Raw genomic sequence first — 20706 nt, 5'->3', positions numbered from 1 at the left:
AAACTTTTTAAAGATATTCAACGTGATAAACCAAGACGCTTAAGTATGTTAGACAAATACATGTTTAATTTAACAATTTACAATCAGTGAGGAAAACAAAGGCGTTACAATTAACATCAAGGAAGGAGACGAAGCGACAGGAACCACTGCTCCATCTTCACGGGGTCTGGACCGTCTGTCGGCTCTCGTAGGTCCCTTGGCAGCCGCCGATAGCCTGGGCATGACTTTGAGCACATTGTCCATGTTGAATTGATTCAGGTGTGGAGCCCATGAAGAATGGATAATGGAAATGTGACAACATATGCCATCGAGCCTTATAGAACCCCAGCCAGTGTCCCATTATTCTTCTTTGTTTTCATAGTTGTGCTTAATATGTTTCCACAGTTTCTGCAATAAAACACATGCAATGTAACGTTAGAGTTTTCAGGCAACTGATGGGCATTGCTAAACGAAGAAGTTGTCAAAAGACCAGAACGCTCGACTTAGCGGGCAAGTTAGCTTGGCTAACGCTAGCGCCGCTTCGCCCTCTGCGTACAAGGTCAGGTGCTTTAAAAGCCCAAAACACGCACTCACCCCGCGATTCATTTGCTCAAAGATCGCATCTCCACCTTGGTCAAATACTCGTTCAAAGAGGACAGCTCCAACCATGATGGTTACAGCGAACGTGGATGTCCTCCTGAAGAGAAGATTGTAGACAGACTTAGCCAACGCCATGTCGACGGTTCAGTACTCACTGCGCAGGAACGGATGCGCTAGTGCGAAACTTCCGCTTTAGCTTGGTGGCCGGATGCTAATAAACAGATACCCGGTACCTTTTGTTAGGACAACGCCTTTGCCACCTAGACTGTAGCCAGCATGCTATAATCTCATCGGCGATAAATATTTGAGGTATGGTTTGCTGTGCGGTTTGGGGCTTGAGAGTGTGATTAGTATGCACGTGTTTCGTCTCAGTGCTTCTTCAATTATGCTTCGTAGTTTCAGACTTAAAAAACAAACAAAAACAAAACAGATAACAACTAAATAAATGGTCGGAGGGCGTTTGTGTCAGTAGATGTGCTGTTGGTCCCAGTTTGTCGTGTAAGGACTTTTATTCCCAAGCATTTTTAACCCTGGCTTGCACACGTGAACTTATATGAACATTTTGCTGTAAACGTCTTCTTATTCCGGCTGCTCTCTTTAGTGGTGGGCCACCGCTCCTTCAAGACACCCATGAATCTTTTCTTTGGTTTCCTCTTTTCCTTATGCCTGCGAGCTACATATTCAACATCTTTTGTCCATAATATCCACTATCCCCCATTTGCAATTATCCAAAACATCTCAGCCTTGCCTCTCTAACTTTGTCTCCAAACTGAGCTGTCCCGCTGATGTACTCATTTCTAATTCTGTCTATTCTGGTCACTCCCAGTCAAGATTTTCAGCATCTCCAGCTCCACCTCCTGTTTTTCTTTCTTTTTACCATCTCCAAACCATAGATCTCACTGCAATCTTGTAAACCTTCTCTTTCACTCTTTCACCCTGAAACTCATCTCCGTTCACTCCAACCTGCCTACACTCTCTTCTTCACCTCTCTTGTGCACTGTCTGTTGCTTTGGATGATTGACCCTGGGTCATCTGCCTCCACTACCTCTACTATTTGCATCTTCACTGTTACGCCTGTCTCCCTTTTCACTCACACACCTCTCCAGGGTTTCTTACATATGTACTTGCTCATATTTTTGTTATAATCCAATAGATGTGGGCACAGTGGTCAGTTGTTCCTTACTGATGTAGGTTTTCTTAGTTAAAGTTCAAGGTTCAAGGTTCTTTATTTGTCACATGCATAGTTATACAAGTATAACACACAGTGAAATGTAGCCTGACATGCTCCTCGACATGTGCAAAAATTGAGGGGGGGTAGAGGAAGAACATTATATATATATATGGTATATACATTGGGTGAATGTGCAGTAGTAGCAGCAAGCAGGTGAATTCTGTACATTAATATGAATAGACATCTGACTATTTTACAGGATAGACAATATAAACATATTTAAAATTAAAGGAATTTGAAATGTACATTGTTCCTTGTCACCCTAACCATGGTATAGAAACTATTCACATATTCTTTTACTCTATATTTTCAGAACAGTTTTGATTTTGTTTACTATTTACTGTCTTTCAGGTGTTTAAAGGTGATATTGCAATACTCCGAACACAACTTTGACCATGGGGAAGAGGTACTACTGTGACTACTGCGACCGGTCCTTTCAGGACAACATGCATAACAGAAAAAAGCATCTGAATGGTGTTCAGCATCACCGAGCAAAAAAAGCTTGGTTTGACAATTTTAGAGGTGAGAGTAGCAGTTATTTCTGAGACCAGGGTTTTCATATCCATGAAAATCTGTAGTTGAAAAATTATGCATTGCTTTTTCATAATATGTGATTAACTGTGTATGATAACCAGCATTTTCTCTTCACAGACTCTGCAGCTATTCTGAATGATGAGCAAGAAAAGAAGCCCTGCAGGAAGTTTCTCCAAAAAGGTATCAGAATGACCTGTAATTCTCTACTGACAAATACAAGCAATAGCAAAGTTGCTTTATTTAGTGCTACTTATACTAACTCTAGATTACAACACCATGGCCAGCAGTAACGGTGTGAGGAATGTTGGAGCCACTTTGACCAGTGTTTATCTTTTCTCTAGCATATTCTAGGATGTCCTTCTTTCTTCTGAAATACTGAAATAAATTGTTACTTCTAGGCAGGACTATTTTAATTCCTTATTATTTGAAAGGATCCCTGAAAAGTCTTCCAAAAAGTTTCAGTGAGCGTACTAACAGTGCTGTCATCTTCCCCTCACCCTCGACCTGTTGCAGGAGATAGCTTCCCTTCCAATATCTTGGGTGTGACTGTGAAAAAATGGAAGCCAAGATCGTGTTTAAACCTGATAACAAGGCTGTCGGGGGTTTCTCCCAATTATTATAGGGTTTTTACTCTACAAAGTAAAGCACTTTGATCATATTTTTGTGAATTGATTTAGTATCAGTAAAAATGAATTTAAATGTGGAATTTCTTTCTCTCTGTTTTTTAGGAATTTGTGATTTTGGCTCCAACTGCAGATTTTCTCATATGACAGAAGAAGAGCTATTTAACTTACAAAGACAGGTGGAAGGTAAGCTGTGAACAGAAGATGGTGCTGTTTACCTTGTGATACGCTTTACAGGACCCCGAAGCAAAGCAAGCATCATACACAGATCATTTCAAATGGAAAGATATTTTTCTAATCAAAGTAAAAACATTTTTATATTTTCAGCTTTTAGCTTTGTATTACAATTGTTAAATATATAATACTGGAGAATACTGTGTTCTCTTTTCAACCTCACTCCCTATAGCAGTGGAAAGCATCTTCTTGTGTGCCCACTAATACCCCGTCTAAGACACATAAATCACTTCAAGAAAACGGTGTCTGTCCCCTGGCTCCATACCAGCAGTCTTGTTTTCTTCCACGTGAAGATCATTAGAGCTCCTTAGCGGTCCTCAAACGCTTCACTGTTTACAGATGCAGCCATCAGGGTAGCCACCAAACTTGGGTTTTTGTAGTTTCAGGATTAATTGTCATTTTGTTGCAATTATGTTTTCATTACAAAAATAAAAGCTTGTGTTTGTGCAGCTATTTGTTAGCTGTAAAGCTGAGCTTTGGTGGTTAGGGCTACGACTTGAACCCATTAGTGAAATGCTGGTGGTGACAAGGTTTGGGATGTGGCGTCCTGGTTTTGCCTAGCTGCTTGTAGCTACACCATGTCAGGGAAAGACCCATCATACGTATGCATGTTAAACATGCTTCTCCCGAGCACTGCAGCGCAATGCTAGGCAGAATCCTGGAGTGGCATTTGCGAGGGTCAGTGGCCTCAAAAGCCGGTCCCTAATAATCCGACACTGTGGTGAAGTCCAGTGACAAACCCAGCTTAGCTGGCACTTGCTGGGAGGCATGTTCAAGAAGCAAGAGACTGAATTTTCTACGTTCTTCAACCAGCTCCTCAATTCTGAAGAGGAACTTGAAGAAGATAAGGACGATGTTACATCGATCTCCACAGAGATGATAATGAGGAGGATGCTGTTCTCCCTCCTGCCCAGACATGGTGGAATTTGAGCTTCACTATCGGGAAACTCAGCTCTCTCCATCTCCCTCCTAGATTGATCTTTGTAAAAGTTGAAAGCTTGTGGCAGCAAGAGTGCATTAGATGTCCTGCAGCAAGAAGGTGGAGTAAAGGAATCTTTATGATGGAAAAATATTTGCGTGAGCTTCTTGTCAGCAGCTCATGCCTGCTGTTCCGGCATGTATGTAGTAGATGAGGCATTAGATGAAAGTAGATGGCACAGTCATTCATGTATCATCTCCACCAAAACAAGCATTCCACACTCTTTCCATACGTTCACTTTATGATGACAATTGGTATATTTGAGAAACTGTCCTATTGCTTGCTCTCTATTGTGATGGCACAGAAGTCCCAGATACTGAAGCTTCCTGAGTATGTGTGTGCTCATTTCACTTGAGGAATGGCTATCTCATCAGCTATATCATTTTAATGGTATTTATGTGTTGGGCATCTGTGCAGCTGTTAGTTGAGCAATGATACTGAGTGTGTGCTCTTAGCTGTATACTGACCTTTGGAGTGGGTGTGAGTTATCCACCTGCCTGGGGTATGGTGTTATAGACTTTAGAGTATGCAATCTGAGAATGATCTGTAACATCCATTATGAGATACAGAGTACCGTAAGGTTTGAAAGAGAGTGTCCATTCACCAGAGTAACCCCGGTTCTCTGAAAGCTGAGTGCGGTATCTCACTGCACTGCCGTATTTGCAAGGGCACATGGAAGAAGTACCTTGAGAATGTCTGGTGGGGCTATCATAAAGGGTGTTGGGGAGCCCATGTTGGTTTGTCTTAGTTGGATGTGGTGGTGGAGGAGCTTCTATGATTGGCCATGCCAGAAAGCACTCACCGTTGTGAGATGACTGACTGTTTTCAGAGAACCGGGGTTACTGAATTAAAACCACAAAGACCAGCAGTTAAACATTCTCTGGAAAAAAAATAGTTCAAAGAAACTGCTAGTAAAGAAAGACAAGTACTACTTGTTGAGCACATTTCCTACAGATGAGTGTGTAAACTGCCATATGCTGAGTTCAATGAGCTATTTTCTTTTCTCAGATGAAAGACAACACAGAGAGGACTCTGAGGACAGAATTATGCCTGGACGAAGTATAGAAGAATGGCTCTCGAGAAGGGAAAAGAAGAGAGCTGCCCTCGGTAGTAAAGGGTATGTACCTTCATTTTTGTTTTAACACTCGTTCTACATGGCTTGCATGACAAATTTCACTCCTGTTGATTATGAATTCACCTATTCTATTATTTATTTCTGCAGAGATCTAAAAACCGAGGAAGACAGTGAGGAAAGTCAAGCAGAAAATGGCATACTTCAGCAGCTCCTCTCCATTCCTGACCTCCCGCCCTCACTTCAACCCCCTCATCCAGGCGGGTGGAAAATCAACATGAACACTGAGTGGGGTTGAGTGACATTCACTTTGAGGGTTCAGATGACTGTTAAGCCAATACCTAACATTAATAAAAGGAGGAATGGTTCAGAAAACCAATATTATTTTAGTTTTTTAAGGATTTTCAACATGAAAGGAAGATTTCACTTGTTGTTTGTTGCTGTTTTTCGTTTGAATAATAAATTTACTTCTCTTAGATGAGTAAAGTATTTGCATATATTTCAAAACAAAATCTGAGATGAACAGCAACTGTACAACATCGGGGTAATTGATGCAGTTTTTGCATTGATAAGTCACAGAGTGCCCTTAAAGTGAGACTCCTCTGAGGAGTTACATTTGATATGATGTGGGCCCAAAGGGAATGAATGATTGCCGAGCAGATGGAAACCTTTATTTTTTTTTTTTTTGCATGGTTTTAATTCTGTGCTGCATCATGGGGGATTCCTTGATCTCCATCCATCCATCCATTCGCGTCCGCTTATCCTTTTCAGGGTCGCAGGGGGCGCTGGAGCCTATCCCAGCTGTCATAGGGCAAGAGGCGGGGTACACCCTGGACAGGTCGCCAGTCTGTCGCAGGGCCAACACACAGAGACAGACAACCATTCGCACTCACATTCACTCGCACATTCACACCTATGATCTTGATCTCATGACTTCATTTTTATTACTAACCCAGCCACTAGAAAACACAATTTAATTTTCAAAATGATATGTGAAGTGAAACACTGGATTGAATCTTATAATGAAACTTTTATTAGTCAGAAAGTTGGTTAATTTATTTCTTAGTAAGCATCGTGCAAATCCCTTGGATTTGTGACTAATATATTTCTAATTGTCTTTGTTTTTTTTGTTTTTTTTTAAAAAACCCTCAAGTATTTAATATTCTTTGCTCAGATTATGCTGAAATGTACAGTAGTCACTCATCCTTCACAACACCTGCCTAATATTGTGTAGGTCTCCCTTGTGCTTGAAGGCTACCACTGGATGCTATTAGGGAAACGGTGGCGGTGACAAGGTTAGGGATGTGGCATCTTGCTTTTGCCTGGCTGCTTGCAGGTTGACCATCCCCTATGCATCACATGTATGCTTGTTAAACATGCACATGTGTTGTTGGCAGACTGGACTCAGAGGTGTCCAGGTCCCTAACCTTGCACAGGTCCTCTATGCAGTGTGCTGTGGTGTCTGGCACAGGGATATTGCAGATCCTTTGACTCAGTTGAGGTGTTGTGTGGGAATTCCGTGGATCAGGCTTGTTTCACCTAAAGATGCTCTATCTCATTATTGTTGTTTTTAAGGAATCCTCTTTGGTTTGTGTCATTTGTGTTATTTCAATGAAATACAGTCAATTCAAAAAACATTTTCTTTGGATTTACTTAAGGCAAGTGGTTCCATCCAAGTGAGAAACTCTTAAGAAATACAAAACAGGGTGTTGAATTGCAATGGGACAAATGACCCAAGTAAACTTTAAACTGTTTCTTAGGAGTTAACACAGTTGTGTGGAAACATTTGACATAACTTTCTCAATGACATCAGATAAAAAACAAGTGTAGGAGACTGAGATATACAGAGTTGACAGTCCTGGGAAATTGCCATCTGTGAAGTTGTTTTTCTTAACCATTGAAAGAATTCTGTCATCATGCACTTTAGTTGTCTTTTGTGATCTTTTTATGCCTTTTGGTGCTGCTGAGCCGACCAGTCTATTTATTCTGTTTTAGAATGAATCAGATTGTAGATTTGGACACTTGTAGTTTTTGCTATATCCTTGATCAATTTATAGTGAAAACAAAATACACTGAAAACATATATTAAACACTTGGAAGAAACTTCAGATATTATGTCCATTTCATTTGTTATTAATTAACATGGGAACAGGCCTCACCTGGTCAGTCAACAGTCCAATTATTTTTAAGCATTTTAATATCAGGAACTACATGTAAATATGGCTGTAACTCCTTAACTGATGCAACAAAGCGGAAACTCTCCACTTCAATCACATCTTGATTCTTAGCTTACAATCCTCAAAACTACAAAAATCGTGTCCAACAAGTTAAGAACTTGTAACTGTATGTCAGTCGGTATCCTTTGCTCCCACTGGTGGTTATTTGTCTCACCTCAGATTTGGAAAAGAGTTTAACTCTCGCCCCACAGCTTCACCTCAGTAAAGGTTACCATGTCTGGATGTCATTGACATTCCAGTCCTTTTGCTATATTGCTGCTTGTCTTATCCAGTGTGGACACTCTTGTGTTGTTCTAAATCACATTATTGATAGTTGTTGGCGGGACCAAGCAACAAAACAATTTGCCAAGAAAAAAGCAATGAAAAAGGGGCTGATTATAAGGAAACATGGCAACTGTTCTCCCTCGAATGTGAAGCGGCTGAAAACAAGATAAATTCAGAATTTTTTAGATCTGCTCTTAATTTTCTTGTTGCCCTCCAAATTATAAGTTTACTGTGTGAATAAATTCCACAATAACTCTTTCTACGTTTATGAACTATTTCTACTTTTCTTACATCTTTTAAATTGAAATTTAAAAAAACAAACAGCTTTCTTAATGCACTTGTTTTTATTGGACTACATGCATCTATAGACATCACTTACATAAGTGTATAATTGATGCAGTAACCTCTACATGTGCAGTAACAGTTACTGAAAAAACAAAATAAAAACAAAGCAGGATATTGTGTTAAGAACAGAGAAGTGATAAAGATAAAACAGAAATACTTAATATTTTATTATGACACCTATTAAAAATAAATCTTGTATCATTTTTTCCCTCAAGCCATGTATTCATGTGATTGATTTCCCATCTTTTTACGTCTTTACTTCAGTTTCATGAAAGTGCAGCTTTTAAAACTCCAAGTTACAAAAGGCACAGAACAGAAAACCTTGACAGTCAAAATTAAATTTACATTTAAATTGAACATTTTTAACAACCTGTTGACAAAATTGACATAAATCTTTTCATGAAAACACAGTAACCTACAGAATAGGACACAATTTGTCACACGGGTTAAGATTTGGCACAGTAACTATATTTTACATTCACATAAAATCCCATACTTTACATGATATGTTCATGGAGAGGTAATGTGATGTCATACAAATCGTTTTTTAAATTCTTTTACATAAACAGCTACTATATACGGAAAAAATATCAGCTTTATTGCCAGTATGACTCTCAGTAGTATATACTTTCACTCTGATATAGCTTTCATAAACCTTTAAGGTAAAAAGAGGAAGAAAAAAATATAGAGAATATTGTTTGTTACTTTGTTAAAGAAAACATTCAGAAAAATGACAAATAATCAAAAAAGTTGTGTGCATGGCGTAAATACATGCAAACGATTTTATCTGAATGTCCAGTCAGACTGGAAAATTATATCTGAAACCTATTTTTGTTTTTTTGTTTTTTTACAAAACATTATGCTTACATTCATAATAAATCCACATAGATTTAATGTATTACTTTCCAAGTAAGAAAATATAACCATGTTATACTTTAAACAATATGTTGTTTTGGTGGTCCATGTAAAAGCCAGAAAACAACATTTTTATGATATGTCAAATTACTGTTCACAGCATACTGCAAAGTATTTAGTATTCTACAGTTTTTCTGAACTGATAACACACAAGCTTTGTTTCTTTGTATCAAATGCACAGTTTTCTAAATCTAGTATTAAATGAATCGCTCTCCTGGCAAAACATTTTCTTTTACAAAGTTAGATGCAATTTGCAGATCTAGTTTACTCCTAAATACACTCTCACTCACATTTTCACACTGATATACTTGTGAAGCTTAACGGAAACCGCAGGAGGCATAAGTTAAGCACATTTCCTAAGAACAACTTAAAATTGTTCAGGCTTGCTGTTAATTATGTTATTTACTCAGTTTAAGCGGTGTCAGATTGTACAGCCGGTAATTATGAGTAGAAAGTGGAGCAGGACAAAGAATTCAAACCACACTTGTCATGCTCTCTGTGGCTGAATACTGAATAGTCAGTGCATTTACAGGAAATTGTCACTTTATTAGTCACACAGTGCAGGTAAAGGGTTCGACCCTCTTTTGCATTCTGAACTGCTTTAATTTTTCATGGCACAGATTCAACAAGGTGCTGGAAACACTCAGAGATTTTGGTCCATATTAACATGAAAGCATCTCACAGTTTCTGCAAGTTTGTTGGTTACACAGCTATGATTGGTTGGGTTGAGATCTGGTGACTGTGGAGCCCATTTGAGTAGCCCATCTGGCACCAGCAAAAATGCCATGTTTAAAGTCACTTAACTATATTTCCTTGCTCACTGCAGCAGATTGTCTTGTCCATATCTACATGCCTAAATGTACTGAACTGCTGCCATGTGATTTGCTGATAAGACAGCTGTGTGAAACAGTTTAACAGATGTGTATAATAAGGTGACCGGAGGAATGTATACATTTGTGCAATTTGTAGAACAAACAGATTGACCTTTTCTGAAAATATGTGCTCTGAACATTGAGTTGGATTGTTTTAGTGTGACATATTCATCAGAGTCATGATAGTCATATTGCCAGAGGAGACTTGTCTAAATTCAGGTTTTTATTTTATAAACTGGGTTTTGTGTTTTTAGATGACAGAAATCGCCAAGAAACGTGTCTTAACAGTTGCGAAAAACTGTAATACTGTGCACATCCACAAAAAAAGTCGACATTTACAGAAAAATGTCAAATACTGAGATTTTTTTTTTGCAATGATCACTTTACAAATTGCATAATTATTTGAACACTTACACCAGATTTCAATAATCTCACACACATATAACACACATTTACTTCTAATCTAATGTACATGCAATTTTGCATCTTGAATTACTTCATACTTATTTGCTATAAATACAATTATTATTTAGTTTTATCTAAATTCTAAACTTCTTTTGATTTATTTATAGCTGGTAGCTCGTGTCATACAGCTACTCAAATGTTTTTTAGTGCCTCGTTATGATTTTGATGCGTCTTACAGATGCGCACATTTGAAACATGCAGCATGTGCATGTATTGCAGGCAGGCTATGGATATAAAACATGTTATTCGTTTGGCTGGACATCAAGATACCAGTATTTCTCTTTGTATCTGGAGCTTTTATATAAAGCCCACACACACACTCTTGTCTGGTTTATTAATTCTTGTGATTTTTTTGTGAAGTTTAATTCTTCAGCTACAGTTGTTTCACATTACAGCTAACAAAATATCAATTTGCTTTACAAAGCAATCTCAATCTGCTCAGCCAAGAAAGATTCTTCTGAGCTTTAAAGCAAAAATAATTAACTGTGAAAAAAGTGTGACATTTCTATTGAAACAGGCCTGTCGGAGTTTCTTCCACTGATAATTTGACTAGAGTACATAACATGCGTTGTGGATCACAACTGTAGATCCTCTCTTTTGAGCTGTGAATCCAGTTGTTGTGCTTGTTGACCGGTTTATGCCTCTCGCTGCAAATATTTTGATGCTTTCACATTTTCTCTTTGTCCATTTGTTTAAATATAATGCGCTTTCATTTTGATTCAAATTGAGGTCTTTGTTAGAAGCTGAAGCTACAAGTTAGCGAATGCATGATTTAGGTTTGTGGCAACTGGTGGGACAAGAAACAAACCTAACAGTTTGAATGACTTCATGAAACTCTCTGTGTTGGTCTTAAAATAAATTTAACCTGACAATATTTTAGCTCAGGCATTGTAGCAGTTTGTTGAAACCGTACAGCAGCACTCCGATGCTAGCCTTAGCTCAGCAGCATGATCCTAATGAGAGTGACTGCATGCTAATGCTAATGCAGCTCACCCATTTGTGGTTCATCTATCACAAAAACTGAGCAAAAATATCAACAAAATAGCAGAGAAAAAACAAAACAGGGCACCGCCAAATTCATTAGATCTCACAGCATGGGTGCCATGAATGACATGCAACATTCATGGAAATATTTCAAGCTGGATAAAGGGATGAACCAATTAAATCGAACTGACTGACAGACTGATACATCCATTAGTAGTCCAGTTTTGTGTTTTGAATTTGAGGAGCTCTTTTTTTGGTATTTTTAGATTGCAGAAGGTGCTGGTTAAGTCTGTCAGACCTGATGCAAGTTGAAAGTCATGACACAATACAGTAAACAGAGACATAAGAGACACAGCATGCAGCGCACAGTGATTTGTCCTTATGTTTTTAGCTCGATTTGAAATTACGGAGTATGTGGCCCGCTTTTGTATTGCTTTATTACTATCATTGGTGCTGTCGTTATTTGGTGCACTCCAAATGGCAGGGTTCTTGAGAGCAACATTAAATGCACTGACAAAGCACAGCTATTGTTACAACACTTGCTGCACTCTGAAATTTTGGAGAATTGGAGCCTGATTTTCTGTCTAATCTTAGCAAACATCAGCCATCTTAATGAATGAGATGTAACTTGTTTTGGATAACAATCAGCCCTTGAAATACCTTTCTTTCTATTGTCTGTACTACGATTAGTGATCACACAGAACCACTGCATGACATCATTTTATCCATATCAGAGCGATCCTATGATTGCATCATCGAGGGTGTCAGCTGTGAATAAAACCCAAAATGATAAAGTATTTTGGTTAACATTTGCATTTTCCCTGTCTGTCTGTAAATCCGTTTGTAACCAGCAGGCATCGCGTATTTACTTCATCCCTCTGCGGAGCATTTGATTCGCTGCGATGAGCATGACGCTGATGATAAATGCGATAGCGAAGGCACAAATCAGGCTTTTACGCACACAAGTGTGTTTTTCCTGTTGTGTTGGGCTTGCTGGGGAAAGAAAGGGAAGAAGAGACAGAACAAAACTGTGTCAGTGGAGCTTTAGAAATGTATGAAATACTATAAAAATTATATTATAAGACATACTATCAATGTTCACATGGGACTCTGGACTGTTCAGGTGGTTCTCCTCAGTCATGATGATGTTCTCAATGTCTTTCATAGTGAGGTGGTCACGGAAAGTATCATAAAGCAATCTCTTCAGCTCATCCACAGTCAGTTTCTGCATGTCGCACTGGGAAAACAGAAAACACCAGGAGAGGTCTAATTAGCAGAGGAAGAACTTCTGCCTTGATGCCCCTCAGTGATGCACATAAATTGCAGGTCAGCAATAAACAGCAGTGTATAAATATTTTATAAAAATCAGATATTAGAGTAATTCATTTGATTATACTCCTGATTGTAAGGAATGGGGATACCGGTGTCCACAACATGTGATGCAGTTATCTGACTGGGGTGTAGTTTGTGAGGGATTGATATTCAAATGACTAGATTAAACTTTATTGGTGGGGATTATGGGACAGTACATACCTTCCAAAACACCGAGTCAAAGTCTGCTCCGTTGAACTTGTCAGGCATTCCAGCAGCAGAGAGTTTAGGACCAAGTAATGTGACAAACTCTTCAAAGCCAACCTGGCCATCGCCTGATGAAACAAGCGAAACATTGACGAGTCATTAACGCAGCTCACACGTTGGAATAATTGCAGCAGAGAGAGCAAGAGAGACCCACCATCCATGTCAAGTCTTTGGATGATAACCTCCAGCTCCACCTCATTGGGCATGTAGCCCAGTGAGCGCATGGCCATCCCCAGCTCCTGCTTAGAGATAAAGCCATTCCCATCTCTGTCAAATACTTTGAAAGCCTCACGGATCTCTGCGAAGTGAAAGAAGGCACACAGAACGAACATGTTACTTGAGGGCTATCGTTGAACTGGCGGATTTTTAACATGTTGGTTTCAGCGTCGGCGAGTAAAGGGTGTTTATTTTTAGAGTTTAAAGTGAAAGCAGCTTCAAACAGCTGCTGTGGGTCACAGCTCAAAAGGCTATAATCCCTCTGTCTTAGATGTTTGTGTTTTGAGAAAGAGGAGGCATAGCTGAATATTGAGTGTTTGAAGAGTGAAAGCAACTTTTTTTCTCCAAGTTTCTTTATTCCATGAGCCAGAATATTTCACAGTAGTAAAAATATTCATTTCTTTTTTGAATAAATCCTACAGAAACTATGCTCCTCCTCCAAATACTGACTCTAAAATAAACTCAGTTCGGTAAATGTTTGGGTAAAATGTGTGACAAGGAGTGGGAAGCAGATAGTACTGAAAGAACTATTGGTCTTCAATGTTTTGGAAATGTCTAATACAGAAAGCTACAACCTTTTGAAACAGTACAACTAATTATCAATTGATTTTAAATGATAACGTTAAGCATGCTATCTAAAAAGAGAAACGCAAGTTGCTTGTGAATGTTCTGACCACCAGGCACAGGGAAAAGACACCCAGAACCTTCTAGCTGTGAGGCGACAGTGCTGCCCCACTGCACCACGAGTTAAACAAGTCAGAATACACCAAATTACTTTTATCTATTTAAACCAAACAGCAGAAACTTTAAATCTAAGAGTAAATTGCCTAATTTCTTGTTGGCCAGCTGTCTCCTAATGTTGCACCTTAAAAAGAAGAAGAGGTACAAATGTGATCGTTACAGTGCACTGAAGCATACAAACTTTTGCCCTTAAAGACGTACATATACACTGGAGCTGCAGAGACAGAAATAGACCTTTAGTGTACACTTTTTATGAGAGTGTAGTTTGATTGTTTCAGTAGAATTGACTGAGACAGAAACACTGCATTTTAAAATTTCAGCCCACAGAACATGAGCAATATTAAAAGTTTCAGCATCCCAGTGAGGGACAAAAAGAGGAGATGAGTGTTTTAGCATCATGTACTGCAGTCTTTCTTTCTTCATTTAAAATGCCTAAATTTAAAATGACCACCAACAAAACCCTTCTTCAAACCTGCAAAACAGTTTACATGTTGCAAAAGCATAAAATTGCTGCAAAACTCATTACGCTCTTGTAAAATACAACTGCCTCCATAATTACCTACAAACTATCATTTTAATAAGCGCATGAAGCACTAACCACCCAATGAGTTAGTGTGTGTAAATGCATGGTTGTGGCTCATCTGTGTGCAGGGCATAGCAATTGTTTTTTTTTTTTTAAACGAGTAAACAACTGTGTACACAGAAAAATCCATCTGAATAAAACACACTATTAATACAAATAAGGAGAAAGTTGTTTATCCTTCACATCATATTGCAATATTGTAGCTAGGTAGTGTTGAAAGTGTTGCCTGAAGTGAGGTATCTGAGTGAAGCTTTGCAGAAATTATTCTATAAATGTAAAGCATTTAGTTTGAGCCAGTGCTTTGGCTCCAAGTGCTAATGGTTTTGTAGATAGTGCTTCAAAAGCTACCGTTAATGCTTGAGCATTCAGACAGACTGTAATACTACACAACCATTAACAGAGAGGTGTTTGAACATGTAAGTGCACAATGTAAAGTTCAATCCTCTGGTAAATAATAATGAATGGCAAATAATGAAAAAGGCAATGCTCTAGTCTTCCTGGCTAAACTATTATCTGCTTTGTTTATCTGTATCTTGTGTTATCTGTGACAGATATTTAAAGGATTTCCCACTGTGATGCAGTGTTATTCTTCATTCATAGTAAGTGATCTTCTGAGCCAGTACCTGCTACTGTGGTCATAACACAATCACTTCTGACTGAAGGCTGCAAGCAGGTTCATGTGTTTCTAATTAAAACTGCAACTTTTGGTAAATAATCCATAAACATTGGCATTTGGCTCCTGTCCTCACTCGGCATCACTGTATTCTGTTTGAAGTGGTGAAAAAGAGCAGTTGCACTTCAAAGGCGCTGAATGCCGGTAGTTCTTTGATGTAGATCCTCAAATATACAAGACTATTGGATGCTAGCTCAGCTCGTTGCTTGATTGGATGAAACAAGAAACAAAATGAACTGGAAGTCTAATTTTTACATCAATATATCAATGATATAAGCCGATACCTGGGCAGTGATAGCCCGAGACACTGCAGAGAATAAAAAGGTGGAATTAACAGAACAAACACGTAGACATCCACCTAATCCACAAGAAACCTATGAATACTTAGACATTCATCATTCAACACCAGAATAAGCTAAACATACACTCTTTTATCTTGAAAATTGCTTTAAACCAAAAGGCTTGGATGAACTGTTCATATGTAAAGCATGTGATTACGCTGGGTGCTTATATGATGTAGAAAACCAATTTGCACGCATTTATGTGACTTGGCAACCACAATTAGCATGCAAGCCCAGATGAGGACGAGCACTAGCTATCCATCTTGTGCACATGAATGAGTGCAGTTTTTAAGTGATAGCTTGCAAATTGTGGTTATAGCGGCAGTGTATAATCCTCTTTAAAAAATAAAATAAAGCACTACAAGACAAAGTCTTTGGAACGTAAATTGAGGTCCTTCTGGACAAGTGGCACTGTCTGTGCAATACCTTGACACATCAGACACAACATATTTGTCTAAATTACTCCCAGCAGCACTGCTTGAGTTTTGTTATCTTCCCTGAGCACAATCCCAGATTCAGTGTTGTGACCTCTGATGCCAGTGACAAATAATGAATTCTCTTAGCCAGCTGAGCAGTGGCTGGACTACAGATTGTTTCACACACTGAGGAATGAATATTTATCTGAAAAAAATAAATAAAATACACACATGGAATCATGAGGGACACAATATGTGTTTACTTTGTTGAAAAATTTGATTATAATTTGCATTTTTTAACATGTAAATGTTGTTTGTCAAGATTTGATCCTCCACAGACTGAAGCGCTTCACTATTTTTTTTCTCCCTCATGTATTGATATCGCCAACATAATTGATTGGCTTATTTATGTAGCTGAATATGTAGATTTACTTCTGATAAAGGCTGTCCTTTTTAAAGTTAAAAGAGACGGACGTTTATCCAATCAATACTGACATCTTAACTCCCGGTGTGCCCACATGGGTCAAGCTCATTTTGCAGAAGGAAGTACTACAACCTTATTGATGTGGTAAGACTCAACAAAAGTCAGTGTTACATGATCACTGACAGTACTGTATCCAGCTCCTGTGTGCCACACTGGGCATGATAAAGTACTTTAAGCACCCCATTGTGAGACGTTCGTACTAACATTGCATGTTACATATCCCTGGAAAAATGTTCACTTGCAAATAAACAAATACGCACAGGTAAACACACAATACAACAATAGCAAAGTGATGGAACTGAATTTTTATTTAAAGTGTGGAAAACATTCAGCCGACTCAGGTGTTTACTTTGAGTCCTTGATCAGAATATCTGTAACCTTGCACTGCTGTGAGGGTGCACCCACTCGGCTGTCTGAAGCCAGGTGGTGAAAATCTTTGAATCACTGATTTGATGATTTATATTCTGTCTGTATGACAGAATATTTTTAGTTAATTCTGCAATATGAGAGTGGAGGAAAACAATTTGAAAGCAATATTATCAAGCAAATTATTAATATTGGTGTGAAATAGGTGACTGCTCAAAGCAGCAACAGTAGCGTGGCTCCTAAAATGCTGTGAAATGTGTCAGTGGTTCAATCCAGACTAGAAGTTGAAGTGTCCCTGGGCAAATATGGAGGCCAGATGCATCCAGTGGTGTTTGTGTTTGATCGATAAACTTCTGTATATATAGAATAAATTGCCATGTGAATGAATGAATGTGGCACAAGACATTATGTAAATGCTTGCCTGTTTATTGTTACATTTATTCAGACACGAAGACCGTTATGAGCCGAATCAAATGTAAACAAAGTGTCAAGGTGTTTAGTTTTTTAAGAATGACCTCATACATTATAAAAGATGGCCACTTTGGTGTCATCCACTGTTCGCCATCTTAGAGTTTCGAAAACAGATCTGCTGAGACTTATCGATCTTTCTTTTTACAAAATGGTTTTTATATTCAATATTCATCAGGCAAGTCATGCTGGTGAAAATAGCATTTGGAGACCATGGCCACCACCTTTAAATGTTTGCTCTGAAGGTTGAGACCCATTAATAGTCCCCAAACCACATCAGTCACTTGCTGTCAGTCTCCTATTGAATGGGTCAAGTTGGCATTTACATGTGATCTGAATATAACAATACGCTGATTACCTGTGTTGGAAACTGCAAATCTGTTGCCATGTACATACCATGAAAATCACAATAAAAACAAACTTAAACTAACTTAACTATGATACAGATGAGTTGAGCTAATCAGTGCAGATGGACTCATATTGATTGCAATCTGTCAGCAATCCATCTGCATTTATAAATTAGATGGTAATTACTGTCAAACCTTCACCAATCTGTTTGAGGAAGAATCCATTCCCAGTTGGGATTATTTGGAAGCAAGCTATCTCCCACCCAGAGGCTCGGGGTGCTGCACACTCAACCTCTGAGCAACAACTTGGTTGCCACAACTACTTTCAAAATCCGTCTCCGAAAGCTAAAAAGTTTAATTCATCCACCAAATTTTCTAGCTGCAAGGAGGTTGCTGTCTTGTTTTTACTCTGGTGTAACAGAGCCATAAAGCCCTCAGCTAAGTGTTTTTATTTAAAAGTCGGGAATGGAAGTCGTTTTGCCCCCTGGTGGCCATTAGAAAGAAAGCAGCTTTAAAGTATTTCTGTGCTGGCCTACTTATCAATCCATCTAAATCAATTTTTAAAAAAATTATGTATTAAATGAGCACTAGAGATTTAGAAAGGAGTGAACAATACAAATAAGAATTGTATTATCTTGGAAAGATAACACAAATCACAAATAAAGTAAAACTGTTTTCCGATTTGGGAGGTCCTGCTGGGATTTTACTTTTGGATGTAAAAATAACAAAAACTCTAAAACAAAAACAACTTTTAAAAATAACTCCAGAATCTTAGCTTTTAGCATTTATACAATCAATCACAAAATGCCTGTTGTTTGTGCATGAATGATTAGGTTTTAATGAGATGAGTGAAAAAGCAGTTATGCTGTTATAGTTTAAAAGAAAGCCAACAGAAGGGCTCACGGAAATAAGTGCTGATGCGTAGATAATATGTAATGAAATAGAAAGGGACAGTTTTTTCATGAAGAATATATGTGTGTATCACACTTGTATCCAAATCCAAAACACAAATTGCTTCTGACTGCTTCTGTTTAACGCTACAGGAAATGAGAGCAGCCATGCCTTCAGTTATTTTTTTTCTGATATCTTATGATGATAAGCTAATTTATCTAGTTATCTTAAGATATCGATGCACGGTTTATCTAATTGTGGAATAATAAATCTCATTTTCATCATTTTATACCAAATCTGAGCTGCTGTGATGCCCTGGGGAATATGACACATAATATGACAAGAGATCCTCTGAAAAGATCCTAAAGATTCTTTATACATTTTGTTTTTGTCTGTTTTTCTCCATGGGACGAAGGAGGCTTTAAAAATACTAACAATAACAATTTTCTCCTTTTCTGTATCGTTAGCTTCATGGATAAAGCATAACTTTAGGCTGTTGTTGATGAATGATTCATGGGTGAAAGTTATTTATCATGATTTCACTTTAATAAAGCGAGCGTGGTTTTGCTTCTTGGCATAAAGGTTAGCTTATCTTCACAGATAAGGGTAGATTTGTAAAACATTCTCTTTCTCGCACATGCAGATGACAAGAAATGAACATCCTTGCTGCTGTCCATGGATCTGTGCTGCTGAGAGACACACAGCAGGCAGCAGCTTCTACTTTGATGTGCTTTCATATTTGTCATTGATGGGAACAATGATAAATAGAAATTAAATCAAGTGTTTTTTAAGTGGCCCATTCTTCCTGATCATGGTGTAGTTCATGCTGACCAGCACAGATGGCATCCAGCAAACTGGAGCAACTGGTTTAACTTAAAAATGAAGGAGTGTCATTTATTCAGTTCCAGACTATACTTCAGTCAAGGTTTTGACACGAGCAGAAGCCGTGTTGTGTTAAAACTTTCAGATCGACCCTCCTTATTTATTCTCTGCTGTACAGTAACTTTATGTGCACGTACACTTCTGTGATGCTGCTGCAAAACCTAATTTCACTGGTAATTAGATGGTGAAATTACACGTCTTCATAGCTACCGAGATCCCAGAGACAAAGAATTCGTTTTCTTGTGATCAGTTGCATGATTATCTCGAGAAATCAGCCTTTCATTTTCTCAGCATGGCATTAACTTGTGATCCTGTTTCGTTACAAAAACTTGCAAACCCAACTGTTTTTACCCATGAATGAACACACTTCACATCCCTTTGCCAAACCATCTTCAACAAATTTCCAAAACACGCCAAGTAGTCAACAAACAACGTTGATTTGTCATTGGTTGGTTTGAGCACTCTCATTGGCCTTCACACATCTTCTATTACAAAAGTTGAATGAATGAGTCACTTGAGGGAAAGAAGTATAAAAGCATATAATCGAGGGGTATTACTGCAAACAACCATCTGAATTTACTGAGGCAAAGGTGACAATTTCATCAAATTGTTCCATATCAAAGCAAAAAGAAATACTGACTGACAATTTCACGGCAAGTTGGACCAACAGGGTCATAATGGTGACTGTAACCTCGATGGCTGATAGGTCTGATAATTTTTTATCTGTTGATCTGCATTAGTGTAGGTTATTTGAACTAGTGGCTTCGCCCCACTATATTTAACACCAGCAGTCACTACATTTTATTCCAGTGACTGAGTGTGTCATTGAAATAAAAGAAGCCACATGACACTGGCTCAAGTGCAATACTGTCAAAATTAGGAACATGTTGTCTCAGAGTGATACTTTTGTTACTGCACTATTGTAAACCTTTATTAGCCGGACATCCCAGTGGCTCTTTGAAACGCCTTCACCAGGGAGTACTAACATGGACTAGAGAGTAACATCATATTTCTCCAATATTAACTTCTCTTTATTGGCTCTCTGTAGATCCAGGATGATTTAAAATCCTTCTTCTCACATACAAAGACTTCAATGATTAGGCCCAATGGTATCTTAAAGACATCACATCCTATGAACTGTCCCAATAGAGCACTTTGCTTTCAGACTGCAGTTCCTAGAACAGTTTCTAGAAGCAGAAATTCAAGGGGAGGAAGCACCTTCAACTTCACTTTTAAAAATCTTTGTATGTTTGTTTATTTGTTTATTTGTTTATTTGTTTGTTTGTTTGTTTGTTTGTTTGTTTGTTTCTTTCTTTCTTTCTTTCTTTCTTTCTTTCTTTCTTTCTTTCTTTCTTTCTTTCTTTCTTTCTTTCTTTCTTTCTTTCT

The 20706-nt window shown here is 38.2% G+C and overlaps 3 protein-coding genes across 3 annotated transcripts in view; 1 reads left to right on the top strand and 2 right to left on the bottom strand.

The window, feature by feature from the left end:
- Positions 1 to 44: 44 nt before the first annotated feature.
- LOC102312752 (cytochrome b-c1 complex subunit 9) lies at positions 45 to 768 on the bottom strand. Its single transcript, XM_005934691.3, has 2 exons — positions 574 to 768; positions 45 to 387 (listed from the first exon to the last, which is right to left on the bottom strand). Exons 1-2 carry the CDS (start codon positions 712 to 714, stop codon positions 340 to 342), a joined length of 189 nt encoding a protein of 62 aa, XP_005934753.1. The 5' UTR covers positions 715 to 768; the 3' UTR covers positions 45 to 339.
- zmat5 (zinc finger, matrin-type 5) lies at positions 753 to 14543 on the top strand. Its single transcript, XM_005934692.3, has 6 exons — positions 753 to 888; positions 2162 to 2332; positions 2462 to 2524; positions 3073 to 3153; positions 5189 to 5297; positions 5403 to 14543. Exons 2-6 carry the CDS (start codon positions 2206 to 2208, stop codon positions 5548 to 5550), a joined length of 528 nt encoding a protein of 175 aa, XP_005934754.1. The 5' UTR covers positions 753 to 888; positions 2162 to 2205; the 3' UTR covers positions 5551 to 14543.
- Positions 8083 to 20706, bottom strand: part of cabp7b (calcium binding protein 7b) — a 25832-nt gene continuing 13208 nt past the window's right edge. Inside the window, exons 2-5 of the mRNA XM_005934689.3 lie at positions 13067 to 13210; positions 12868 to 12980; positions 12424 to 12571; positions 8083 to 12327 (exon numbers count right to left, since the gene is read on the bottom strand). Coding sequence (XP_005934751.1) covers positions 12200 to 12327; positions 12424 to 12571; positions 12868 to 12980; positions 13067 to 13210 — 533 coding nt within the window. The 3' untranslated portion in view covers positions 8083 to 12199. The remainder of the gene's footprint in view (positions 12328 to 12423; positions 12572 to 12867; positions 12981 to 13066; positions 13211 to 20706) is intronic.

The sequence above is a fragment of the Haplochromis burtoni genome, unplaced genomic scaffold, assembly GCF_018398535.1.
Source record: "Haplochromis burtoni strain Fernald_Lab_line unplaced genomic scaffold, NCSU_Asbu1 Contig_182, whole genome shotgun sequence".
In the NCBI taxonomy this organism is placed as follows: Eukaryota; Metazoa; Chordata; class Actinopteri; order Cichliformes; family Cichlidae; genus Haplochromis; species Haplochromis burtoni.
The sequence above is the reverse complement of the archived record's forward strand: the minus strand, read 5'-3'. Positions and strand labels throughout refer to the sequence as shown.

Bases quoted from the DNA above. Each gene is read 5' to 3' on its own strand.
- LOC102312752 (XM_005934691.3), bottom strand. From the start codon at position 714: ATGGCGTTGGCTAAGTCTGTCTACAATCTTCTCTTCAGGAGGACATCC. The intron at 388-573 runs GTGAGTGCGTGT...GTTTTATTGCAG, and splicing joins TTGAGCAAATGAATCGCGGG to AAACTGTGGAAACATATTAA.
- zmat5 (XM_005934692.3), top strand. From the start codon at position 2,206: ATGGGGAAGAGGTACTACTGTGACTACTGCGACCGGTCCTTTCAGGAC. The intron at 3,154-5,188 runs GTAAGCTGTGAA...TTCTTTTCTCAG, and splicing joins CTTACAAAGACAGGTGGAAG to ATGAAAGACAACACAGAGAG. The intron at 5,298-5,402 runs GTATGTACCTTC...TTATTTCTGCAG, and splicing joins GCTGCCCTCGGTAGTAAAGG to AGATCTAAAAACCGAGGAAG.